Source organism: Drosophila arizonae, chromosome 5, assembly GCF_054131065.1.
Source record: "Drosophila arizonae isolate 15081-1271.41 chromosome 5, UAZ_ARI_1.0, whole genome shotgun sequence".
NCBI classification, from domain to species: Eukaryota; Metazoa; Arthropoda; class Insecta; order Diptera; family Drosophilidae; genus Drosophila; species Drosophila arizonae.
In genome coordinates, this window is record NC_142925.1 from 19,079,066 (window position 1) to 19,106,391 (window position 27,326).

At 36.5% G+C, this 27,326-nt stretch overlaps 5 protein-coding genes across 14 annotated transcripts; 3 read left to right on the top strand and 2 right to left on the bottom strand.

The window, feature by feature from the left end:
• The first annotated feature begins 560 nt into the window (after window positions 1-560).
• Window positions 561-2,041, top strand: Echs1 (Enoyl-CoA hydratase, short chain 1). Its single transcript, XM_018011454.2, has 4 exons — window positions 561-718; window positions 787-891; window positions 1,085-1,803; window positions 1,874-2,041. The coding sequence occupies exons 2-4, from the start codon at window positions 795-797 to the stop codon at window positions 1,937-1,939; spliced, it is 882 nt and encodes a 293-aa protein (XP_017866943.1). The 5' UTR covers window positions 561-718; window positions 787-794; the 3' UTR covers window positions 1,940-2,041.
• Window positions 2,042-5,815: 3,774 nt separating this feature from the next.
• Syngr (synaptogyrin) lies at window positions 5,816-10,341 on the top strand. The gene is made up of 5 exons (XM_018011456.2): window positions 5,816-6,621; window positions 7,604-7,835; window positions 7,905-8,044; window positions 8,107-8,278; window positions 8,342-10,341. The coding sequence occupies exons 1-5, from the start codon at window positions 6,493-6,495 to the stop codon at window positions 8,386-8,388; spliced, it is 720 nt and encodes a 239-aa protein (XP_017866945.1). The 5' UTR covers window positions 5,816-6,492; the 3' UTR covers window positions 8,389-10,341.
• Window positions 10,342-11,380: 1,039 nt separating this feature from the next.
• CtsL2 (Cathepsin L2) lies at window positions 11,381-14,292 on the bottom strand. Its single transcript, XM_089471186.1, has 3 exons — window positions 14,001-14,292; window positions 12,898-13,217; window positions 11,381-12,272 (listed from the first exon to the last, which is right to left on the bottom strand). The coding sequence occupies exons 2-3, from the start codon at window positions 13,215-13,217 to the stop codon at window positions 11,546-11,548; spliced, it is 1,047 nt and encodes a 348-aa protein (XP_089327312.1). The 5' UTR covers window positions 14,001-14,292; the 3' UTR covers window positions 11,381-11,545.
• A 2,016-nt stretch (window positions 14,293-16,308) lies between these two features.
• Window positions 16,309-18,191, top strand: LOC149268648 (uncharacterized). The gene is made up of 2 exons (XM_089471184.1): window positions 16,309-16,450; window positions 16,996-18,191. Exons 1-2 carry the CDS (start codon window positions 16,358-16,360, stop codon window positions 18,067-18,069), a joined length of 1,167 nt encoding a protein of 388 aa, XP_089327310.1. The 5' UTR covers window positions 16,309-16,357; the 3' UTR covers window positions 18,070-18,191.
• Window positions 18,192-20,266: 2,075 nt separating this feature from the next.
• Window positions 20,267-27,317, bottom strand: LOC108616344 (UPAR/Ly6 domain-containing protein crok). Of its 10 annotated transcripts, none has more exons than XM_018011462.2 (4): window positions 27,171-27,317; window positions 22,946-23,135; window positions 22,508-22,675; window positions 20,267-22,392 (listed from the first exon to the last, which is right to left on the bottom strand). In XM_018011462.2, exons 2-4 carry the CDS (start codon window positions 23,001-23,003, stop codon window positions 22,154-22,156), a joined length of 465 nt encoding a protein of 154 aa, XP_017866951.1. In that variant the 5' UTR covers window positions 23,004-23,135; window positions 27,171-27,317; the 3' UTR covers window positions 20,267-22,153. The 10 variants fall into 10 exon arrangements, with proteins under 10 accessions (XP_017866951.1, XP_089327326.1, XP_089327320.1 ...); XM_089471200.1 differs by lacking the exon at window positions 27,171-27,317 and adding an exon at window positions 27,056-27,076; XM_089471194.1 differs by lacking the exon at window positions 27,171-27,317 and adding an exon at window positions 26,687-26,902.
• Between the last annotated feature and the right edge of the window lie 9 nt (window positions 27,318-27,326).

Consider the following 27,326-nt stretch of genomic DNA (forward strand, 5'->3'; position numbering starts at 1 on the left):
TTATTAGAATATTAACAATCTTTATTATTATTAATTTCATACTTTGATCGCATCAATACACATGTATGCACACCTTTTTGAAGGAGCTAAAAGTAGAGGACCATAAAAATTAAATTATGTTCGTTATAAAAATCAGGTTAACCATAAATAAAATGCAACTAAAAATATTTGAAAATTAACAGCTCAGTCGAGTTGTAAGCACAAAGAATCGAGTACAATTTTATTTGAAAAATATCGCCACAATATATCGATAGCCACAAATTAAAATGTGTTAATTGAAATAAAAAAATTAAAAATATCTACCTATAAATGAATAAGGTTTTTTTTTTTTTTTTTCAATTGTCAAAGATTGTTATAATATATATTATCAAAAGAAGTATAATTGCAATATGTTTATTAATAAATTAATAGTGGCTAAAAATGAATTGTATTTTATTTCTTAAAAATACAACTTGTTAAGTTACATCTTAACTTGTTTATAAATTGTATTACGTGTTACAAAATTATTAGTGCTCTTTAGCTTACTATGGCCACTGTAAGCTTAAGATGGACAATAACACGCGATTCGTATTTACACTTTTGAGAGCGGTATTTACGAAAAGACTGGAACGAATTTCGATTATTTCTGCGTGAGTTCTGGCCCATCGCCACTTTCCAGTCGGCACAGAGCATCGCACGATCGCTACACACGCCACACTCCTGCTCCAGCATTCACACCGTAAGTATCATATAGTTAAATCAATATTCCTTGATCATAGCAAATAAACTTTGTTATATGCAAAACAGGTGTTAAAATGGCCAACATTGCAAAATTGTTTACTGTGCGCGCACAAACTTTGGTCCAGGCCGCCGCCCGTCAGCCACAAGTGGCGATTCGCTTCAGCAGCACCTGTGAGTATATTCCACCCACAAAGTCGGATGAAGTACAAAGTCCACGTTGCCAGAACCTGTTAATTAGAACTATGGCGCATCTATTTCATTGCCCACTACTTTCCACAAGCTGTGGACAAGCAAAAGAAAAAAAAAACATTGATTACGTAACTTGTCTGATATCAATTTGTTTGCCTTCTCTTTCACTCTGCAGCTGCTAACTGGGAATTCATTAAAACCGAAGTGACGGGAGAGAAGAAAAATGTCGCTGTTATCACGTTGAACCGCCCCAAGGCATTGAATGCTTTGTGCAACGGTCTCATGCAGGAGCTGTCCACAGCCCTGAAGGGATACGGCAAGGACAGCAACATCGCCGCCATTGTTTTGACTGGCAGCGAGAAGGCCTTCGCAGCTGGCGCTGACATCAAGGAAATGGCACCCAACACATACTCGCAGTGCATTCAAGGCAACTTCCTCAACGACTGGACTGAGGTGGCCCGCACCCAGAAGCCAATCATTGCTGCTGTCAATGGTTACGCCCTGGGCGGTGGCTGTGAGCTGGCCATGATGTGTGACATCATCTATGCCGGCGAGAAGGCCAAGTTTGGTCAGCCAGAAATTGCATTGGGCACCATTCCCGGAGCAGGTGGCACCCAGCGCTTGACCCGCGTGGTTGGCAAATCAAAGGCCATGGAAATGTGCCTCACCGGCAACATGATAAACGCCCAGGAGGCTGAGAAGGTCGGTCTGGTCAGCAAGGTTGTGCCAGCCGATCAACTGGTCAGCGAGGCCATCAAGCTGGGCGAGAAAATCGGCACACACTCGAGTCTGATTGTGCAACTGTGCAAGGAGGCGGTCAACACTGCCTACGAAACCACTCTGCAAGAGGGTCTCAAGTTTGAGCGTCGCACCTTCCATGCTACATTCTCGACGGTAAGCGGACTGATTGATTACGTAACACTCGAAATTTTATATAAACATTTTTTCCTCTTCCGATTCATAGGCCGATCGCAAGGAGGGCATGCAAGCCTTCGTCGAGAAACGCCCTGCCAATTTCAAGAACGAATAGATGGGGAAAATTGAGATAATCCAATTAAAAGCCAGCAATGCATTTATGAAGTCGATCATGTTGTTTATACGCAAATAAAATACACGTTAAATAATTTAAAAACAGATTATATGCAATATGAGCAATATATAAATATACTGTATGTATATAGATGTATATGTATATGTTGCTTAAGTTATACATATACATATACATATACATACACATACACATATACATATACATATACATACACATACACATTTACATACACATACACATATACGTATACATACACATATACATATACATATACATATACATATACATATACATATACATATACATATACATATACATATACATATACATATACATATACATATACATATACATATACATATACATATACATATACATATACATATACATATACATATACATATACATATACATATACATATACATATACATATACATATACATATACATATATACTTGGTAAGGACATATTGGTCGATTGTCAGCTGAGCTATGTCCACATTTATAATGTGTTCACAGATCAACTGTCAGCCCACCAATACTATCTGAAGTCTATATATATGTGTCTTTATAACATTTATATACATTCACGAACACATTATATGACTACAATGATTGTGCGAGCATTTGTTCCCGCACTGAGTTGGCCCCTTGCTGTCCCGTTCGTTGCGTCGTATAATGAAACGATAGTAGTTCCTCAGCTGTATTTTGTTCCATGCGGCCTTCATCTCTCTGATCAGCGGCGGGTCGTCTTCCGTCCTGCTCAGGTCAAAGGTCTGGCAGGTCTCATATGGAGGCTTCGCGGGCTCTACATCTGGCAACTCTGACGGCGGCGGCGTCGGCAGCGGCTTTCTGCAGTAACGTCGCACGAAAATCGGTTTGGAACTTCCGGGAACATATATTTTTTCCATTTTTGTGCATAATTCGAATCTCTTGTGCTTGACTGGTTTCTTGATTCGATCGTTTGATCGTTTGGTTGGCCAAGACTTCGTTTGGGCCTCCAGCACAAAGTTTCGCGGTGTTTTCTTCACCGGCAAATCGTCGCGAGTTTCAACTATTTTCAGCAATTCTCTTATATGCAATTCTAACTGTGAACGACTCTTTTCGTACTTTTGTTCCTCTTTAGCTTGATGGACATGTAAGCGTGGCACTTCAGTCGAATTCACAGGCTCGTTTGTCGTATAAATAGGCTCCTTCCGGAGGTTCCGCTTCATTGTTCTATTTTTGCTTTTGCTTAAATTCGGGTTAAATTGGGAGAGATTTCGAAATTCGTAAACCCCTTGCTCAGCAACATTCAAAGTTTTCTTCTTGGGTACGGAGGAAACTTTGATTGATCCATCGGCTTCAATGTTTGGAAGTGGTCCATAGAGTGAAATAGCGTATTTTGGCTCATGCACAAGCTTAGCTGTACTTCTACTATCATTGGAAAGGGCCATCGACTTTGATGTCCCACTGGTGGCAATCGAAAGAGCACTAATTGCATTCGAAGGCATTGTACCCGTATAGTTATCGTAAACGTTGAGTTTCTTTAAATACTCTTTGTATCTGGGTTCCATTCTGCGATCTTGGGATATTTGCCTTTTGATTAACTCCTTTGAGATTATCGATGATATCGATGATCTTGATGATTTCCGATCATCTGGCTTAAGGCTGTGTGAACTTGGTATGATAGTCGTACTGTATCGGTGTTCATTTATCTGAACTTTACCTTTATTGGTTTCAATTTTCTTCTTCTTTTTAACGTGTTTAACGACCTTCTTTAGTGGCAGCTCAGTAGTCGCATTATCTATACGAATTTTCTTTGTTTGATCTGTAGTCGTTTCGTTGAACTGGACTTTATCGGTTCTATCTGTCCTCTTCTCCTTACCCATTTTATTGTCCGTTTTTGTAGGCAGCTTAGAAACACCATCACCCACATACTTCACTCGAGTTTCATCCTTACTATTTGTCCCCTTTAGAGGATACACCACTGGCAGCTCAGTAGTCGCATCCTCGCCATTCATTTCATTTGTTTTATCTGTCTCTTTCATCGCAGAATTTGCCAAGTTCAATTTAGCTAACCTTCTTAAATGATTTAACTTCCTGAGCAACTCCTCATCCGTATAGTTCAAACTATTTCCGAAAATTCTTTGCATTCTATTGGTCTTCTCCTTTGGTCTCTTTCCAGTCGTACCATCTAATTTCCTTTTATGCTTTTCATTGGTCCCCTTTGTTTGATGGCTTTTTGGCACCTTAATGACTGTATTATCTAAATTTTTTATATTTGTTTTATGCTTTCCATTTATCTTCTTTATAAGATAGTTTCTTGCCGCCTGTGCTGCTAACCTATTTAAATGACTTCTCTTCCGTTCCTTCATTTTATTATTCTGCTTTATTGGAAAACTCTTTGGAATCTGAACAGCCGGATGGCTTACATTTTTTTCCTTGGGTCTAGGCTTCTTCTTGGACTCTTTGATAGGATGTACTGCTATATCTAAATGAAATAGTTTTGGCTTACTTCTCTTCTTTTTTTTATTGACTGATAGAATATTATGAGTTGATTTCGTTGGCTCATCTGAGTTTTTATCCTGCGACAAATTTTCTAACTTAGGTTGAATGTTCTTCGCTTTGTGTTTAATTTTCTTAATATTTCTATTATTTGATTTTGATTTAAGTTTTACCTTTGTTTCAGCACATTGACTTGTTTTAGAACTACTTTGCTTGATTTTGGCTGGTGCCTCAATTCGTGCTGAATTCTTTTCTTTATTCTTTTCCTTTTCCTTTTTATTATTATTTTTCTTCATTTTCATGACATTCTTCCGTTTATTGTCTTCTATATGCTTCGCCTTCGACTTCTGTTTGTTTTTATTTGACTTTGCACAAATTTGCGAATTGCATAGCTGTAGAAGTTTTAGTTCTTGGAGATTGGCATTAATTTTTCTCTGGTTTGAGTAACGGTGATAATGTTTATATTCAGCTTCTTTATCTCTTAATTGCCTAATTTTGTAGGTTGAAAAAGGTTTATAGTATAAACGTTCTGGCTGTTTTTTATTTATTTGCCGTAGTTCTCTCACGATATTTTTAATTTTTTTATCTTTTGGAATTGAGCTGGAGCTTGACTTCGAGTCTTCAGATTTATCTTGTGTAGTATGCTTCGAGAAAGGCTGTATATTTTTCTTCTTATATGCGAAACTATCAACATTTGGATCTTTGCCGATTTTTGTTGCTTTCTTTTGCTTCGAGAATGGCGGAATAATTCGGTATGCTCGTTGTATCTCTTTTTTCTTATCCATATACTTTTCACCCTCTGTTTGTGGTCCTTGTTGATGAAGTGGTATAAGATTGACAGATTGCACGTAGTTGTACACCTGATTGATGCCATTTTTTTTTAATTTTCGCTGTTGTGGCCCTATCAGCCAGCTGGGCAGAACAGGTCTTGAATTGTTGCTTAAATTGCGGGTATATTTCTTATAGTAGGGAGTTTCATTCGGATCTAATGGCACAGTTTCCAAGCAACTGAAGACCAATTCGCCTAACCAATTCCGCTGATGGTGCGCAGAGCTGGAAGGAGACTGGTGAGATTCCTTTGCTCCTTTTTTCTTTAAGTTCCGGCATAAAAACGGGCAATGCATTGACACAATAAATTTAATACACTTGGAATTTTATTAATATAGAAATTGAAAGAGTTAAAACTCATAAGCAACTCTATTGGCGCCAAATTGATGAATAAATTCTAACGCGCCAATTCGCATTTAAATTGGCCAGTGCTGCAAAGCGTTAGTTAGTTTGCTTACAGTATTCGAATAGCAGCTGAATACCGATAGTTTAGAATCTATCGATAAAGGCGCCACACTTAGCGTTTAGCAGTTAGATTAACTCAACCACACACACACACAAACACGTATACGCACACACACAAGCCCATTGCACATAATCACACTGAGAGCGAATACAGGACGTTACAGTCAGTTTACTGTTAGTCCTGCGCGTTGGCCGTTGTGTGAGAAAAGTAAAAGTGAAAATCGGGCCCTTGAATTTCGTGTGAAATATTTATTAATTATGCATGATAAATAAAATCTAGCTTGTCTGCGTGTCGTTCGTTTGTGTGAATTTCAAATATCAGTTGCGATTCTTTGCGGCTTTGGCGCGCGCGTGTGTCACAAGAGCCAGGAATACGTGAGCACAGGCATAACCATTGCCACACAGCGCTGAGTTATTTCCATTGTGCTGTAATCTATAATTGCGATATACTACACACACACAGACACACTCATACTCAGCTAGTGTGTATACGGACAGTCGCACATATACTTGCAAACGCCACGACCAAGACGCCCCCGCTTTGCCCTTGAGCTGGCATAGTAAGAAGCATTCGATTTTTCACAACAAGACGTGAAAAACGCAAAAAAAGAAGAAGGAAATACTTACGACTGAATAAAGTTTGCGCAGCTTACGATAAAGAAAAAGAAAATTACATATAAATATATACAAATTTACACTTAGAAATATCTATATACATATTTATACAAAAAAGGAAGTGTTAGGCGTTCGAAATGGATGTGCTCAATCAAATACTCAACATTAATGCTGGTGGCGCCTATGGCGGTGGCAAGGCGGGTGGCGCCTTCGATCCGGTAACGTTTGCCATGAAGCCTCAAGTAGTCATACGCGCCCTCTGTTGGGTAAGTTAAATAAAGCACAGACACACACACATAAACACACACACACACGCATGAGTGAATACAGGATATAAGCGAGGCTGCTTTGTCAAGTTATGCAGGAAATCCCAAATGGCATAGAATTTTAACTACCAATAAAAGCAAAGAAATTATTGCAGTTCCTTTTTAAAAATGCGATCAATTTAAATTTATATGCATACACACATATAAATTGTACATACTTAAGAGATATTTGTTTCTCATGGGAATTGATTAAAATTTGATTTTGTTTGCAAGTTAATAGAATTGAAACAATTAACAATGACGAGAGACACAGCTGTGCAGCTGGCACTAAAAGTCGCACGACTATGAAAATTTGAAATAAAGGCCATCAATGGCCAGCAACAACAATCGCCATGTGTAATGGCCAGCTAGTGCGTCATAGCGGCCATTGGCAACTGAGGATAGAAAACAGTTAATAGTCATTTAGAAGCATGGTTTGCTTTCGTTTACATTTAATAGCAATTTGTGCTGACAGAGGCTCACACACACACACACACACACACACACTCACACTTGTAAGCTATATTTAAACAAGAATAACATAATACAAGGCAGTTGGTGACGGGCAGTGGGGGGGTTTCTGTCAGTTGGCCAAGTTTAGCCAAGGACCTGCTTTGTTATTGCAGTTGGCATTGCCTATCCCCAGGCGCTGCTTATGCTCGCTAAACTTGGCCTTCACTTAAAATTGGGTCACAAACCTAAATACGTCTTTCTCCCTCTCTCTCTCTCGCTCTCTATCTCTTTACGTGTGTTTGTGAGTGTACTTGAACTTCTGGTTTATTGCACCTGCTCTTTGAAATCAATACCTATACATATATATTTATACATATATTTCATTACGCACTGTGTGTATCAGATCGTATTTTTAGTATACTTTAATTTATTTACTTTACCATAATTCAATCATAATAAATGTGTTTTTTTTTGTGCTAACTCTGGTCAGCTGTTCTCCATTGTGGTCTTTGGCTGCATATCCTCCGAGGGCTGGGTCGAGAAGGATGGCAAGGAAATGTGCTTGTACAATAACGATGGCATGGCCTGCAAATATGGCAATACCATTGGCATCTTCGGATTTCTCGCCTCCATGTACTTCATTGGCGGCGAGTTCATGTTCGAGCGCATGTCCTCGGTGAAGAGCAGAAAGCGTTATGTCATGGGCGACATGGCATTCTCAGGTGAGACTCACAAATCTCTTTAAGATTGTTTAGTTTCCTTTGCTTACATGTATATGTCTCCTTGTGCAGCTGCTTGGGCCTTCTTGTATTTCATTGCATTCTTCTACTTGTGGTCCCAGTGGAGCGCAGCACCCATGCCTCCGCAAGGCATTGGCGCCGGCAGCATGAAGACGGCCATTGTGTTTTGTTTCTTCAACATCTTTAGCTGGGTGAGTTGTGGCATCACCTAACCAGTTGCTTGAACTAGTCTCATGTCTCAAATCCTCTGCAGGCTCTGTGCGCATTTATGGCCTACAAACGTTTTCTGATTGGCGCCGGCGACGAGTTCACCTCGGCCTTTGAGACAGACCCGGCCAATGTGGTGCACCAGCAGGCCTACAGCTACTCCATGGACAACGACAATGAGCAGTACAGCGCCTCGCCTTTCGGACAGCCACAGCAGGGTAAGCTATATTCTATACATTGATTATTATTAAATATTGTTAACCGCATAGCTTCTCTTTCAGGCATGGAGCAGCAGTCGGGCATGGAGTATCAGCAACCCACCTACTAAGCGTATCTCTTAGCTAGTTGTGCCACGTCTCCGTTGTCGACACACACATTTTTTGGTAGTGCTAATGGCAAATACAATTTTTACACCAACTGCAACTATATATCTAGTACACAAAGTTGGCTTAACTTAATACACCGATGTCGAGCATATACGAATAACAGCAACCACAACAACAACAACAACAAACAACAGCAGCAGCAGCAACACCATTTGCTTTAGCAGGGAATAAGCGTAAGCAGCTAGCCCAACTGCTCAGTTAATCGCCCTATCCTTATACAGAATAATATTAATGATAATAATTTATAAGCTAGCCCCTAAGTTGTGTGTGTGCAGTTTTTGTAGTGAAAATTTGTTGCAATATATATATATATACGTATATATACGACTATATACATATTATATTATGCTAAATACTGTATGTATGTATATCTTATATATGTACATATATACAAATACTTATGCTTTAAACGTTGTTAGTTATTTAGTATTAACATTTCTTGTGCAAGACCCTGGCCACCTGAGTCCCGCTCAGCTTTGGATTTGGCTTCATAAGCGTATGCGAAAATGTTTTTTAGACAAATTTACACACGCCAGCAGTTAAACGATATAGTAATTGAACCCACACACTAGTTAACCAGCAGACATCACAAGAACTGCTCAAAACATATCCATTTTACAACCAAACCCAACCCGGAGAAGCATGCATGCGCATTTTTACACACTCAACTCTTTCTTCAGCTCTAGTTCTATTGAAAGCGCAGGAGCAGGAGCAGGTGTAGGACCTGTGGCCAGGGTTGCTTGAACCTTAGCGAATATAAATATAAAAATATATGTTAAATATATTGAGAAAACAATAAAACACAACGCCAAAATGTAAAAAATTCTAAAATTGAATTTCAGCTAAAATTTGTTAAATGAAAAATTCTAGAACGGCTCCATGGGGTATTGCAAATATTTACAAATTTTACAAATCTGTTTGTCGAGTTTTTCAAATAGTATTAGTGTGAAAAGTGAGCCCCAAAAAATAACTCACCCAACTAATATTTAGTAGGCAACAAGCTCTTAAATATCAGTATTTAACAAAAAATGAAATTAACAATAAACACAATTAGAAAAAAAATCTCAAATAATTTAGTATTATTATTAACAAAAACAAAAACAAGAATATGTAATTCATTTCGGCTTTTGCATCAAATATACTAACTTCATATATATTATTATAACTGTAATTATTTATTAGACAAATTTTTGAAAACGTAAATATGAATTGAGAGCGCATTTGGACCCCAGAGAATTGTTAACTCACATAAGAATTGTATAGTGCAATGGAAACAAATATATACATATATATATATTCAAGCTATACAATTGGAAATTAATCAATATCAATGAATGTAAACATATTTCAATAATTAAACATAAATGTTTGTTTAGAGCAGCATCTAATTATGATACACTATGAGAGAATTTGTTAAACAAAACGAAATATATATATTATATATTTATGTATTGTATATGTAACTTGTGTAAGCCAGCTGTATGTATATGTATGTTGTATGTGCAAAAGGCTAAAGCAAAACTAATATAAAATATAAACAAGAAAGGAAAATAACCAAAATCAGTTCATGTAAAACTCTATTAACAGCCAAAAAAGGAAAAAAAAACCAAGACACTAATTCGCAGTAAAAATTTATATAAATTAATCATGTAGAAATCGTGAACGTTAAATAATTAAAACAAATTTATGCATTCAGACACAGGTTGAGAGAAAATACTATAAATAATGCCATATTATGTGTAATCGGTACAAAACGAGGCAAAATTATAAATGTACTTGTTTGAAAATCAGCGAACAATAATGTAATAAAACCAATCCCAACTAAAACCAATGGAAAGCAAGATGAAACCATTCAATAAATTATGACACATATTTTTAAAAACCAATTAACATAAGTTTAAGTAATTCAGATTCACTATAATGGGAGCTGAATTATTTATCAGCTGGGGTCACTATCCTAACTCAATCAACGTCTATTTCGTTCCGATAACGGTTTCTCTGCTAATTTTATATCGCGTTATTGGTGGAGAGTCTGTTTCAATTTTTGATAACTACATTTCAGCTTCTATATAAGTCATCAATGCCATTCGGAACGTTTAATCCGATTTGCCATTTATTCAAAAATAATTTACTATCTGTGGAGCGTGTTGGAATAATATTAAAGAGTTTAGCAAACTTGCTGTTTGTAAATTTGGCCATCATGATGACGTCTTTTCAGAGGCATCATTATACGATTTTGAATTGAATTGAGCATTCGAGCAGTAAATCTTGACGAATATTAATTTGAAGGAAATATCGCAAACTACGCCCACATTCGAACCTATTGAGCCGAATTGAACCGATTTGAAAACGGAGTTTCGACAATCTCAAAGCATGGCCAGCATGGCCAATGATATGCCATGCCACACATAATGACATGCGAATAACGTCAGACTATGCAACACGTCATAGCAATTTTATTTCATCGCCCTTGTTTGGCAAGGCTGCATATAGAATGAATATGTTTGTCCTGCTTTGTGACGTGTAGCCAATTAAGATATCTGCGAACATCTAACACTATGAATTTATTGGGTCCGCAACCAACTCTTAAATTTAGATCCCTTAAAACTATGATTTTACTGGGTCAAGAAATTTAGCGTTGATTGCAAGAGCCGGATCTCCCAGCCGGCTGCTCGTGTTCTCATTGAAAATATATTATTGTTAAGCCAAAGGCCCCAGTTGACAGTGCATAAAATTTAAGTTAGTCGGACAAATTATCAGTTCTTTTTATGAGAATTTACTAATTTAAGTTTCAAGTTTATCTTTCTCCATAAATTATTATCTCATTATTTCACTACTATCTCAAGATCAAGGTCGACGGTTTATGTCAGATGAGCTAACCATACCTTTCCATTTCTATAACTACATAAATATGTTTAATTAACTTAACGAAAAGAGGTGTTCAAATTTGTCATTATCTTTTATTATCATTCATATAATTTTTCTACAAACTATGGTAACAAAAAATAAACAATAGACAAATGAAAGGCAAATACTTAAAAAGGGGTGAAGCTAAGAGAGAGAGGGGGAGCTGGGATGTATGTGTATATGCATATGTATCTACAGTATGGGGTAGCTGCACTCGCTGGCAATGCCACAGAAATTGCTGGGAGTGCGCGCTAGTCGAAAGAATCCAGCCTCGCCCCAGTTCTGCGAATATGAGTTCTTGACAATCCAATAGTCACGTCCGTTTTCGCTGCCGTAGCCAACAACAGTGACGGAGTGATTGACCTCCTCATTGTTGCACTCCGGGTCGTCGTAAATGCCGGACTTGTATTGCTGGAAGGATACGGGAGATCCGTTCATGGAACAGGCCAGTGGACCCAGAGTGGCAATAATTTGCTTCATTAAATCCTGATCGCCTGGCGGGATGCTTGCATAGTCGCGCACCTTGACAATGCTGTCACGTGGAGGTGCACCAGCCGTCTGATTTTGCCGGCAAACCATATTTTCGGACTGCTCGTACGGATACTTATTGGCCAGCGTAACTCCGTGATCTCGTATATACTCGAAGCCATACTCCTGGAAGCCGCCGTCGCAGCCTTCGGTACCGTAGGCGTCGGCGCAATCCACCAGATTCTGCTGCGACAGCGGCACGAGCACACCCGTTCGCCGGAACAAGTGACCCTCGAGTGCACTTATCGTCGCAAATGCCCAGCACGAACCGCATGGCCCCTGTGAGCCGGGCGGAGTAACGCCTCCCTTCTCACGCCAATCAAAAGATTCCGGCAGAGACTCCGGTGGCTTTTGGGCGGGCAAAAAGCTAATGTGGGTCGAAATTAATTCTCTGAAATAAAGAGGAGAAGCGAAATAGTGAATGCACGTAAATACATATATCTACATATTTATCTATGTATCTACAAATGTATCTATAAATCTATCTATAAATCTATCTATAAATCTATCTATAAATCTATCTACAAATCTATCTACAAATGTATCTACAAATGTATCTACAAATGTATCTATGTATCTACATATGTATCTATGTATCTACAAATGTATCTACAAATGTATCTACAAATGTATCTACAAATGTATCTACAAATGTATCTACAAATGTATCTATAAATGTATCTACAAATGTATCTACAAATGTATCTTCAAATGTATCTACAAATGTATCTACAAATGTATCTACAAATGTATCTATGTATCTATGTATCTATGTATCTATGTATCTATGTATCTATGTATCTATGTATCTATGTATCTATGTATCTATGTATCTATGTATCTATGTATCTATGTATCTATGTATCTATGTATCTATGTATCTATGTATCTATGTATCTATGTATCTATGTATCTATGTATCTATGTATCTATGTATCTATATATCTATGTATCTATGTATCTTTGTATCTTTGTGTCTATGTATCTATGAATGGCATCTATGATATCATACTTACTCGCCAATAGCCGTGCGCTTAGAGCCAAGCAGTGGGTTTGTTTCCTTCGTTGTCATATCGGAGAACACGTTGATGGTGAGGGTATAGCTGGTCACATAAATGTTGGATAAATCCACAACTGTCTTCGTTTTGACAAATATGCTCTTGCGGAACTCGAGCTCATTTTCGTCTAAGTAGATCTTTCCCGTTTGCCGCAGAAAGTCATCGAAGTTGCTGACTTTCGTGAGCTTGGGAAATAATTGCAGCGTTTGCAATGACACAGCATTTAGGCAGGCGAACAGCAACAGCAGCTGCAGCACCTGCACTTTGCACATCCTCATCTAAACGGCGAAATGGCGAGAGATGATCGAGAGTGCGATGATGTAAAAGTGAAAACTATTAGATAACAGTTATGGATGGGCAGGTGTATCCATCTAGAAATTACTCTAGCAAATTGATGTACTCTATGCAAAGCCATCATGTTTATCACAGTCAAAACAACTGTGGGAAGTCTTTTGAATACATTCTCAAATTTGTATCGCGTGAATTCTAAGAATAGATAAGCAATCAGAGTAATAAACATTTCGACACTTGATAGCAGACAATTAGTTGAGATAAGTTTTATATCCAAAGCTTTTTTTATCGAGTGGAACTTTATTGTTATTTTTGTTTTTATTTTTCAAATTTAATACACTGGAGTTTTTGGTTACACCATACACAGTTTGATTAATCTTGCTTCATTTTTTATCATCGCGTGCAATGTTGAAGTTGAATTTTAAAGGTTTCCATTAGGTTTCGACTGCTTGCTTAGATTGATGTGATTCGATTTATTTTATTTTAATATATGCACAAAATTAGCAGATGATTTCGCGTTCGATTCGTATCTCTTTTTTCTGCCCTTGGCAGGGAAATTACGTTGAAAACAAAAACAGAGACAAATGTTTGTTGTTGTTGTTAATTTCACTTTCGATAATTCAAATTATCACATCTCATAGGATTTTGATGCGGGTGAAAGGCGCTGAGTCATCGCATCTGAGAACATGGGGATCTTAATAACTAATTATTGCAAGCACACACACACGCACACACTTATAATCCATATGAAGAAGCTGCACACTAATCACCTTTTGTTGTAATTATGTTTTATATCCACTATTGTTGGCTTTCGGCTGTGCACCTCTTTTGGTATGAAGATCTTATAGAGAGATGCTGCTGCCTCGACCGCTGCACACGTATTAACGCGCGGTGGCGATAGGCGTTTCCATTTTATAGGCCCTGGCTTTGACCATAAATCCAAAGACAAAATTCAAAAACCTGCTCAGCATAAGTCCAAGCATCATCTTCCAATTTCCTATACTCTGTATGAGAAACACACCTCAGATTAAATGTATTCACTGGAACTGGTCACCTACTAAGCGTATTAAGTGTAAACTGTTTCTAGTAACTAAGCAAAAAAAAAAAAAAAAACCTTTAACTGACGTAGAAACTCCAAGCATAATTTGTATTAATTTATGTGAGCTCTTGACCAGATGTGGAATTTTTGGTATAATCTGAGGAAAATTAATAAATTATTTTGAATAGTTCTTGACGATAACCATACACATGCTTCGTTTATAGATGGTTCGGCCTTAGCATATTCTTGCAAATCAGTTCAGTTTTGAGACGGATTACCAAAATTCCTAAAAAGCGTGGGCACATTAAAAGTCGCATGGGTAAAAGGCTCTTCGGTTTTATAGGCCCTGTTTTGGCTAACGATCCAAAAGATTAAAAAAAAGAAAGAAATAAATAAAAATACTTTGTTAGCAGAAGCACAAGGTTCCTATAAAAATTTCTTGTACAATTTCCCGTGTCGCTTCAAATTAATAATTTGAACAGCTTACTGTAACTGGTTTTAAGCAGCAGACTACATTGCCTTTAGCACGTTTAGAAAAATCAAACATAATTTGCGTAAAATTTATGTAAGCTCGGAAATGTCAGTTTTTCAAGGTACAGGTATACTTGTTAATTAAATTATAAACATCAGAATTGTTTAAAAAAAATTTTAATTTTATGATTAACATAGACATTGTGTTTGTCATAAATGCTTCAGCATAAATAAATTAACACAACTATAAGGCGGTTCACGGTGAAGCAACGAAGTCTTAATACTCTCACTGATACAGAGATATATAAAAAAAAGTTAATCTTGGGTAAATATGAGATTAGATTAATTAATGATACATATGATTACTTTGTATGCTATGATTATGATTTGATGCTTAACTATAAATTAAGGATAAAATTATGGCCAAGAAAATATTCAAAGGAATTATTAATTTATAATAATAATAAATTAATAATTATTTGTAACAAGGTACTCATTTTTATGATTTAAGAATTGTTATCAAAATTAATTTCATATTTATTTTTACTCTTAAGCTTAGGCAGTTACAATACTCCCTGTAAGAGCAATCAATTTCCATTTCTAGCGAAAAGAGTTAATAAATGGAACCAGTTTGGTAGGCGTACAGTACAGACGATACATAAATTTAATTTATCGTTGCACCATAAACATCAAATACTAAAAATATTGATGGAAGAAATGTTTCTATTTCTCCCTTATGTAGCTTCAATGTGATATAACTTTACTTTTACATATCATGTCGATAAACAGGTCAAACGGGTATAAATAAATTTACCAGTTTCAAGCTACAAGTATATATGATAAATCTGAAAGAAATAAAAAACTAAAATTGATTTAAATTTATTCAAAATTAATTAACTTAAAAAGCGAATTGTAAATCTTTAGAATATCAATCAAGAAATAAAAGGGGATGTACATAGAAAATTAGCATCAGCTAGTAGAAGTCTTGGTCTTATAATTATCAGGTTGAGTAGGAAGAAGCAAGATACCCAAATGTAGCATGCGTCAATACGGATTTATTTCTAAGAATGTTTGGCAATCTTAAATCATTTTACTGACAAAAATAAAAAGGCACAGCGGGCTTTGATCTATGTATGTCTGGATAGATTGCTTAACTGCCTTAGAAATTGTCAGCTCTTACAACATTTACGATCTCCGTCAATAATTGACAGTGAGAGAGAAAGAGAGAGAACGGTAGAGAAAGAGAGAGAATTTTTGGAATTGAGATTGAACTAGGCCAGTGGAAATTTCAAATTAACAGAGATATGAGAACCTACGATGGCAGTGGGACATGTAAACAGACCACGCCTCGTCAACCAGGTACTCATATGTATATGTAGATGTGTATGTATACCGTAATTATACAAGTGCGAATTAGGCATTTGCAGACAGCCAAGAATGATAGTCATGATTTGAATGCCGCCTATGTAGAAATCTATTTGCACATTTCTTGCGCTATGGAGCCCCGTTTATCTATTATTTGCTTGTCTAATCGTAAAGAAAGTGCATGGATGGGCGCGACTATATAAAGCTACGTTCAATGCTCCATTCTTAACTAGTCTCTGCAATATATTCGAAATGTTCAAGCCTTTGCTCTGCTGTCTCGTCGTGCTCTCTGGCGCCTATGCCATCAATCATGGTACCCAGGCTGCGGATTTTGCTGCATATATGGTGAGTCTTTAAGTTTGACTAAAATATTTAAAAAATAAATAAATAAATAAGCCAAGCAGTGTTTCCATTAAACATATAGTGCTTTTGTTGCTCAGTGTTGAAAATTATTATAAATGGTTAACAGGAAAGTGTGTGAATAAGCAAAAGCAAAGCCTCTTCGACTCTATTTCCTTCTGTCCATCCAGAGCAAGAGCGTGGTATATGTACATATGTATATTCGTATATAATATCTAGCTGAATCTGATAAGCGACATCTATAACAAAATATATATAATATATATATATAATATATTATGTATAGAATTTGTTCTATTTAAAAAATATAAATTAATGAAGTTAGGAACATCCAACAATATTAATTAACAATAAAATACCAAAAAATATTCTTTAAATAAGTAAAATCTTGGAATTGTATTTCATATTAACCTTCAAAAAATAACCCCTTAAATTTATCACATCAATTAATATAGGGTAATCATAGCTGATTTCAACAGATATTCTACATTAAATATTAAATTATAATACCTACAACTTTCTCATTTTAGGCTAGATTTGGTAAAACCTATGCCACCACAGCGGAGCAAAATGCTGCTCAGTACTACTACAACTATCACAAGAACCAGATAGCTCAGCAAAATGCGCTGGCAGATCGCGGGGCGAGCAGCTATCGAGTGAACGAGAATCAGTTCTCGGATATTAGATTGATAACGTTTGCAGCACGCTTGCCGCAGGCTGTTTATCCCGCGACTTCAGGCAGTACAACGCCCCTCACACCGAACGATGTAGCGCCAGCAGAGTTTGACCTGCTGAGCCAGTGGGGCGTACAGGTGTCTGCCCCGGATCAAGGCACCGTGTGCAGCAGCAGCTGGGCCTATGCGGTGGCTCGATCCATTCAAATACTGAATGCCATCCAGGTTGGTCAGGATGTGCCCCTGAACAACTCCGCCCAGGCATTGATCGATTGCGCCGGCATGGGCAACGGCTGCACCACGCAGGTGCCCCAAATCGCCTTCGACTATCTGCGCCAGGCCGGAGTCTTCTTGGTAAACGAGGCGGAATATCCCCCAAACAACACGCAAACCCAGCAGGGCATGTGCCTGCCCCAGATGGCGGCGAGTCCAATCAAACTGGAGACCTACGGCACCATTCCCGACGGCGACGATGATCTGCTCATGCGCTACGTAGCCAGCGAAGTGCCCGTGATTGTGGAGTACAATCCGGCGACCTTTGGATTCATGCACTACAGCAGCGGTGTCTACGTGCCTCCGGTGCGGGCTCAGGCCAGCAGCTCCCAGTTCCTGGTGGTCGTTGGCTATGGACACGATGCGGCAAGCAATCTAGACTACTGGCGATGCCTCAATTCGTTCGGCAACACCTGGGGCGAGGATGGCTTCATCCGAATCGTACGCAGCGCTTCCCAACCCCTTGCCAAGCGAGCCATTTTCCCCAACAGTTTGGGTGCGATTGCGACTACGCCTTCGACACCGACTACACCGTCTACAACTGCGCCCTCATCTACACCCCCCTCCTCACCCACACCGCCTACCTCATCTAGCTCAACAACAACAACAACTACAACAACAACAACAGCTGCCCCATCTACCACAATCGCACCATAATTATAATCTGAATACTTGAAAGTATATAAAAATCAAATTTATATACATTTGTCTGTCTTATCTAGCATGAGCTTATCAAATTTCCCTCTATATATTTAAATATACAAATATCGTTAACAGGCTTTTGTGTGTTTTTCTATTGCTTTTCTGCTATAAAAGTTGTTTATGTCTTATTAATAATCAGCATCGATATCCAAGTCGCTATACTTGCTGCAGTCTGCACTGAATTTTATTTTAGCCTTAGTAACACCTCATCCACAAACATTTTCAGAATCTACTAAAGTTTCTTTTACTGCTCTCTCTGATATTAGTTGAGCCAACTTGATTTCTAAAAAAAAAAAAAAACATATTAGCATAGACTTCTTAAGTTTTTATATGCCTAAAGTTTAAAGGTAGCTTCGAATGCAATCCCAAGCCACAATTAATATTTCAAGAGCGATAAAGTAGATTCGATTGGTTTGTTGACTAAAGAAATTATCCTACCATGTATAAATATATTTTTACTCTATATGTAAATTTTACTTAAAATTTCTTTTATAATTGCGCAAATCTCGGTTGCTCTGATCTGTTTTAAAATGTGTTTATTAGTCAAATAAAATTTGTTTTTGATTGATATTTCTAGCTGAAAACCTTTTGTCTTGTAAATGCCGAAATATATTTTTATTTTCTTTTTGTTTTTTTTTTTTTTTTTAAATAATAAAATTCACTGTTGATGTTCATTGTTGGAATAGGCTCAAAGCGAGAGGGAGACAGAGGTAAAGAAAAAGATAAAAGGCAAAGAGTAAGGCAGAGAGCTGGACAGAGAGATAAAAAGAGAACGAAACTAGGTATAATAATTTAATGAAGTTGTATTTAATGGGCTGTGGAAAAAAATAATATCTCTTTAGCATATTTGTAATCATATTTAAAAACAACGGAATTATTTATTGATTTCGTTGCCAAGAATCACACATAAAGTTGAAGCTCAAGCATATGCTTGGAATATTCCCAGGTTAATTCTTTCCAAAAAGTATATATATAAGGTATGTATATACCGGTATACCCAAATTCCCTTTAGGAAAAAGTTGTTTTATTCCGTGAAGTCATTGAAAATGGGAAACAGTAAAAAATAGCTAAGTCGTCAGTCGGCGTGTCTGTCTGTCCGAATGTGTAACTTGAGGCTTTGCAAATACTCGTATACGCATATGATTGTCATCATCACATTCTGAAAATGAAACAAGAAAAGTTCCAATATCATAGTCGATTTCGGTCTTGCTTCTTAATGCACCTCGTAGTCGAGCAGTCTCGACTAGAGAACTCTCGCTTAAATCTCAAGTTGTTGGCCTATGATATTGACCTCAGCAGCCTATTAACGTATTCATAAAACAACTATTTAAAACGTCAACAAATTAAACTCGATTTAGATTTCCATACGACTTCATTTTTTTCTATACGCTGTCATCACTTATATTATTTAACTAATTACCGTAAAACAGTTCGTTATGCATTCATATTGTTCGATGATCGATAAAATTATTCATTTTGTTTTGTGAAAGTTTGTAACTTTTTTGTTTTGTTTTATTCAATTTTTGTATTTAGTTTATTTATTGATTTTTCATCTACAAGCGGAGCTTTACAGACTTAAACGCTAAAAATTAACAAGTTCACATAATTTGTTTTTGTAAATTGTTGTTGTTTTTTGTTTTGTTTGGTTTTCTTCTTTCTTGTTGCCTTTTATTTTGTTGTAATTTTTGCATATATAATTTTGTTTTTGGGTTTGCTTAGAAACTCATAAACCAAATATAAATTTCATAATCATAAATTTCACGACTCAGCCAGCGCAGACAAAACACATATATTTTTTTTTATTATTTTGTATTATTATTGTTATAATATATGCAACTGTGTTTGTTCTTTTTCAAGGTTTATAGTATCTTTACTCAAATCTGTGTTCGAAACATTTAATTGGTTTTTATCATTAATATGTGTGTATTTATTATAGATCGGTTTACCTTATGATGAATCCAAATTTGCTGTTTATCCTCCATTTTTGTTTTGTTTTTAGTTTTATATATCTTTGTTTCATAATATTAAAGTTTGATTTTATGGTTTGCATTTTGTTATTATACACATATATATGTATATGATTTCTCTATTATTAATTTACTTTAGAATCTCGTCACTTGTAAAGCAAAGCTCAATGATATGATTCACGCTATATTTTTTATTTTGTTTGCACATTTGCTTTTGTTTTTATTTTTGCGTGTGTATTTGTGTGAAGTATGTGTTTGGTATGCGTATATTTTCATGAACTATAAAATAATATATGGTTTCTTTGAAATTAATTTTTTTGTTACTGCTTTTTTTTTTAAATCTTTATTTTTATATTTTTAAAATGTGATATTTTGTTTTTCTTTTTAAACTAAATATAATGTATTAGTTTTTTTCATTGCTTTTTCAAATATGCACAAAATGTGTGTTTTCAATTTGTTTATAACAACGGCTAGTGTAATTTTGTTGCTGTTATTTAATGCACATTTACTCTTTTTTTTTAATATTATTATTTCGTTCATAAATTAAAATTAGTTAAGTTTATCTACATATGCTCACAATGTTGTTATTTTTGTTCATATAATTCTTAATAATATTTAACTAATAAATATCATTTTATATTTCTATATATATAGATTTATATATATATTTGTTAATGTATATAAGTATATTTATGCATGAAATAAATTAATGTATGTATGTAAATATATTTAATAAAATTTCCATGTCATTTATATTTTGGTTTTGTGTTGTGTGTTGGCTAGTGTTTGTTGGGTTTGCACTGTTTTATATTGACTGTACTTTGCCTATTGGCCGTGTCAGTATTTTAATAATAATAATATATATATATATTTTTTTTGTGCCTAACAATTTTTCCAAAAAAAAAAAAAAAAAGGAAATAAATAATAATAATAAAAAAAATAATAATAAAGTTAAAAAAAATTAAACTACACGAAAAAATTTGTTAATGCTCTTTTATTTTGTATTTTTAGGAAGATTTTTTATATTTAGTTATTTGTCTATTTTTATTTACTTTTGTTTTTGTATGAAGCTTAAAATGGACAAAATATGATTTTTATTATAATTTCTTATATTTTTTGTTGTTTTCGTTTTTTTTTTTTTTTTGGTTTTTGTAAATAGTTTTTCTTTTTCGCTATGTTTTCTGCTTTTAGTTGAAATTTTCATATTATTCTATTTGTTTCCTTTTGTTTTTACTGCAATGAATCATAATTTGTTTATTCTTGAGATGATCTTGATTCCTAGTTACTTTGAAATACTATACTCTATTAATGTACTCATTGAATTAAGTTCTGTTAGATATCATATGAAGAGTTTGGTTTGGTTTAAAATTTACCGTTTAGGGCTCTTGTGTGTTGCATGTAAATATCGCGTCTTTATAGTTGCACTTTTCTTTTTTATTTTGTTTTATTTTTATTCACTTTTGAAATTTTTCAAGAACAGAAACAATTGAAGAAAATTTTCGAAACTGTTTTAAATCTTGAAGTAATATATATATAATATATATATTATTTAAATATTTAGTCGAGAAACTACAATTTATTTAGGTAAGCTTTTTCGGGTTTCGTTTTAAAGTTGGGCATGAAATTTGTTTTATTTTTTTATATTTTTTTAGGCGGAGACATTTACTGGCAGTTTTTTGTTTAATTATTTCTTTTTTTTTTTTGGATATACGTTCATAAAAAATTAGCAAACATTTAAAATGAGCTTATAAAATAAAACAATTGAATTAATTTTGACCGCCCAAATATTTTGTTTATTTGTGTTAATTTTACATTTACATCATTAGAGGTACTCTTTATATGCATGTTTTTAGAAATGAGCCCAACAAAGTACAGAGAGATTTTTGTTTGTTAAATTTTCTTTGGTAAATGTTTTTTCCACTTTACGCTTACGAACACATGTATAATTAATTAAATTAAATTAAACTATGCAACTTAATTAACTGGCCATCGAGGTGGATTGCCATTTATTAAACGAAAAATGCCCACGTGAACTCAAACTAGAATAATACGAATTTAGATTCGGGGAATATTTACGATCTCTCGACTCTTATGCTAACACTGGTCATGAGGATCGCGAACCCAGTGGCCAGGGCGAACAGCAAAGGCATCTGCGATGAACCAATGGCAGTGGCGCCATTGCACAACTCCTGGGTGCAGGCGCAGTAGGTGGCGGAGACATCGTGGGTGCCCGAACGCCTTATGCACTCCTTGTCGGTGCGCTCATCGGGTATATAGCCACAGCCGCGCACAATGCGAGTCTTGCCATAAACTGTAAATTAGAGTTTATGTCAGCCCAACAGATAAGAGTATTTTGAAGAGCAAACTGATATACTTGCTCAACAATTCACTTTTCTAATTATTCACCCGATTTCAATCAAACTTACTCTTCTGAACAGTCTTGCGGCACAGTATGGGCTTGTATTTGTCCTTCAGGTGCTCCAAAGGCTCCTGTTTGCTGCAGTTCACCTCGCCGATGGAGTAAGGCTGAAAGGGATCACCGCAACGTGGATCGTACTCGCTGTTGCAGTCATAGCACATAAGTGCCGTTGAAACTGTAAAGGGCAAGTGTAGAAGAAGAGAGAAAGAGACTTTAATACAAATCCATCCATAATCATATCAAATTGCATTATGTATATGTGAATGCCTCTCTGTGTGTGTGTGTGTGAGTGTATGTGTGCAATGCCACTCGCAAATGCCAGGGCTGCGTTGTCTAACAATGCGAGCCATTTGAAAAGCCAACGATATGGCTGCAATGGGCTCTCAGGGGTGGAGTGGGTGTCACTTTGGCATTATATTTGTATTGCATAAACCTGAGCGCTTACCTTGTATGCAGCACAGCACGCCTAACAACAGCAACGTTTTTTCCATAAATGGTGACATTTCAGTAGCTGTAGTTGTTTTTGTTGTTAATGTTCTTTTATGTACTTTGCACTTGTATTTTCTATTCAGCTGTCAATGAAATGCGGTAAATGTCTTTATTCTTATTTAACTCGAGTTAAATTATCATGTTAGCTGAAAAACAAGAAGATTAAATAAGTAAAGTTGTTTTTTTTTTTCACACTTTTTATCATTTAGTTAATTTATATAATCTGCGAGTTTTATTATAATTTCTTATTTGAATTCATTTTCTGCACTTGTTTTACTTGTTATATTCGTATTGAAGACTGGAAGTCTGCTCAACACTTTAAAGCGAATGAACTTAATTGTGAACCATTTAGCTCAACGAAAATCGTTTGACAAAAATAAATAGAACTGCGTGAGCGAAAGAAAAACAGCAAACGCAAAGTGGGCCGCATTTTTGTTGTCGAAAATAGGCAAAATTAAGACAGCATAACGAGCGCGGTGGTGCTGGGAGGTTGAATTGCAGGACAATACTGAGCGCAGCGGCGCAATGCAGCGCAGCACAGAGAGCGAGAGTGACAGAGTGCGCACAAGGCAGTTGCTCATCTGGAGAGTAAAAGTGAGCTGCAAAGACGCTGCAGCTGTGATGACGCGCTGTGGAACATAAGTTTGTGGAACGAAATTGTGAGTGTAAAACAAATGATTCGCACTCAATGCTCAGCAGGCGAACATTTAATTGGATTGTAATGATTGCTGTGCTGTTGTTCTTGTTGCTTTTTGTAGTTGGGCACATGATTAACAAATTTTTGTTTATTTGAATTAGTTCCGTTATCAGATGTAACGAAATAAGCTCAACGATTATTTTTTTGTTTTATTTCATTTGATTTAAATTAGAACAAGTGTCGTCACGTAAAGAGATTATTAAATTAATTCTTTTGCTTATATAAAAAGTTATATATGTATATATTTTTGTTAATTAATTGTATTTATTTTAAATTATTTTTCACAAGTTTTAGTTTTTGTAATACTTCAATTTGTTTACCAACTTATCGGCCAAATAAAATTGTGTTGTCAAAAATAAATAGAGCTCCGGAAAAGAAAAACAGCAAATGCAGAGTGAAACACATGTTTTTTTTTCACTCATTTTTATTTTCGAAAATAGGCAAAACGAGTGTGACAGAGGAGGAGCAGGAGTACTTGCATTGCAGGGCATTGCTAAGCGCAGAGGCGCAATCCCGTGCAGTACTGCGAGTGTGTGTGTAAGAGAGAGAGAGGAAGGAAAAAGAGAGCAAGCGTGTACACGACGAAGCTGAGTGAGAGCCAAACGCTGCAGCTGTGATGACGCGCTGTGGCTCAAGACATATGATCCACTTATTGGAATATAAGTTTATGGAACATAAAACTGAGTGAGAATTCGCACTCAATGCTCGGTTCGAGTCGGTGACATACAGCAGTCAAGCGGCCATTTAATTGGATTGCAATGATTGCTGCAGTTGCTGTTGTTGTTGTTGTTGTTGCTGCTGTTGTTGGTGCTTTTATGTTTCCTGTGTGTCATCCACCCAACATAGGCAGCCAATTGCTTGAAATTGATTTTCCCCGTGTGCAGTTGCTGCCAACTAGCACTCGCATATATGTATGTGCATATATATAACAGGCCTTTGGGGTATACAGCTATGCGGCATGGGCTGGCTGTTGCCAGTTGCCAGTGTAGCTAGGGTAGCTAGGTAACCTGCCCTCAACTAGGCCAGGTGAGGCAAGGGCTAAATGGGTAGGACGGGCAGAGGTCGGTAATCGTAGTTTGCAGTTTGATGGGTCTCTCAGGCAAGCCAAATGACTTGTTGTGGATTATGATAATGCCATGCGATATTACATCGTATAATAAAGGACAGTTTAGCTAACTGTTATGCAGTTAAGCCAAGTGTTAATCAAATTTAATAGCCAATAGAGCTGTAGATGAATGGCTAACCTAGTTTTCAGTAAAGACAGCCTTTATTATACAACATTTCATTGTGTAGTTGAAGGGAATTTAAGCCATTTCATGAAACTGGTTCAGTCTGCTTGGCTAATAAATGTCAAAAGGACTCGGATGTAATCACATAATTGCCCACAGAATGATTGCAAGTGTGTGGCTTCCAGCTGCGGCAGCCAGACCCCAGATGAAAGTCTTTGACTGGGCCAGCATGTAACCTCTCCGACCATGGTTCGTATACGTAATCAAGAAAGTGCAATGCACTGAAGGAAGCCATAGGAGGTGCACAGTGGAGGCACAGCCTGCACTTACTTGCCACACACACACACACACACAGTAAGAGAGACACTTAGCAGGCAGATATCATCGGAGCATGACAAAAGGCATATATTACGCATACGCCTCATGTGCGGCTCACTTAAAATTTGGGTCTCTGGCACAGAAGGCTCAGCAGAAGGAGGCGAATTCGCTAACTGTAGGGTGTTGGCAATCAATAAGGTAAGCAAAGGGACCGTTGTCATGCCCCAAGCAGTCAACTGCCGCATTCCTTCCTGCCTTCTGTTTGATTTACTGTTTCTGTTGCTGTTTCAGTTTCAATCGCCTTTATGGCCCAGCGACACGCGTCAATCAGAATAGACGAAATTGACATGTTCCGTCAGCCACTGATTATTTACCATAAGAACAAATACATATATACATATTTTTATATATTTATATACATATTTATGTTACGATGCGCATTTGTGGAGCGTTGCACATAGCTGTCTGTCAGCTGCATGCAACACTGTGCGTGGGCGGTGGGCGGCGCCTGGGAAAATTCAATAACTGACCTAGTTCAGCTCGGTAGTCATCCTATCTTCTGGCCTGCCATGTGTCTCCCTGTTCTTTCAGATCTCAGACTCTTGTGTCCATTCCGGGCGAGCTAATGGCTTTTCGGCTGCTTTTCATCCTATGCCTTGGCTTATGTAATACCATTACCCATACAATTAGCAAAAACAAAAAATAGAAAAGGGCACAAGCGAAACGTTTCAGTGCTAGTTTACCTTACTATTTTCCTCTTCTTCTTTTGCTCTTTGAATATTGATTAAACCATTATAAAAAAAGGCGCATGGCCAAAGCCATGCAAACAGTGGAAGGGGGCAGATAATAGTCACAATAGTTGTTCTTGTTCGTGTACTTGTTGTTGTTGTGGTAGAGGGGGCGGTAGCTAGTGTCCAGTTAAGCTGGATTGTTGTATAATGCAAAAAAGTTTTACGAAATCATAAAAGTAATGAAATTTCTGTAAACTAGGAAATTCTTTTTAAGTAATTAAATACAATTATTTAACAAATAAAAATAGTTTATATATATTTTATTTTAAGTGAAAATTATTATTATTTTTTTTTTGTGTTCCATTTTATTATACGATTATTTAGCATATTTTTATTTTATTTATTATAATTTATTGATTTAAAAACATTTCATCTTGAGGTTGGAAAATTTTGCAAACTGTTTTATAATCACTTTTTGCACTTTTGTTTTCGCAACACTTTTACTCTCACAGGACACAAAACTTATATAATGCAAGTTCTATTGCATTTAAACGCAAGTTCTCTCGGGCTTTATATAAACTGAATGGATTTCTTTTGTGTAGAAATTGTGCTTGGTTTATTTACGTAAGAGGCGAGAGCACATTGGAAAATTTATTTGATTACTATTGCCAAGTTGGCGCCGTTGCAAATTTCTTGTGGAACCGTTGAATGGGCGAGCGTACCTCGGGTAATGACTACTGAAGCTGCTGCCAAATGGAAATGAAAGCGAACGAAAGCGAAAAGCAGCCGAAAAGGGCTCAGTGGACTCAGTGGGAGGGTGGTTGGGTGGTTGGGTGCTCGCTTTGAGCGCAAATTTGTGGGCAAGGCAAGGACGAAGCACAAAGTCAAAACGTAAGGCAAGAGAGTGAGAGAGCCAGAGAATCGGGTAAGGGTGGCAAAAAAGCAAAGCAAAAAAAAAAAAAAAAATCAAAGCGGCAGACGGTGTGAGCGAGAGATTGCGCGCCCTAAAGGACACGGGTGAAGCAAAGCAAACCATAGCAAAGAAAAAAAAAAAAAAAAAACTAGTTAAATCGATAGCAAACGCGCCACACAGAAACTCAATCCGGATTATCTAATACGGTCCAATTGCATTTCCTCTTGAAGTCCCATGCGAATTTTTAATATGACACGCAGTATACACTGGTTTTACTGTCACAATTGAACTACCTTTGCTTGGTGTAACACTTGGAATTGGTAATCAAATTGTTGTATTTCTTTGCGATTCAGAGACGCTAAATCACTGCGATTACGCGACGCAAAACGTTGCAACCCCAAAAACGACAAATTTCCTTCTGAGCGGCTCTGCAAAATTTTGCAGCTGTC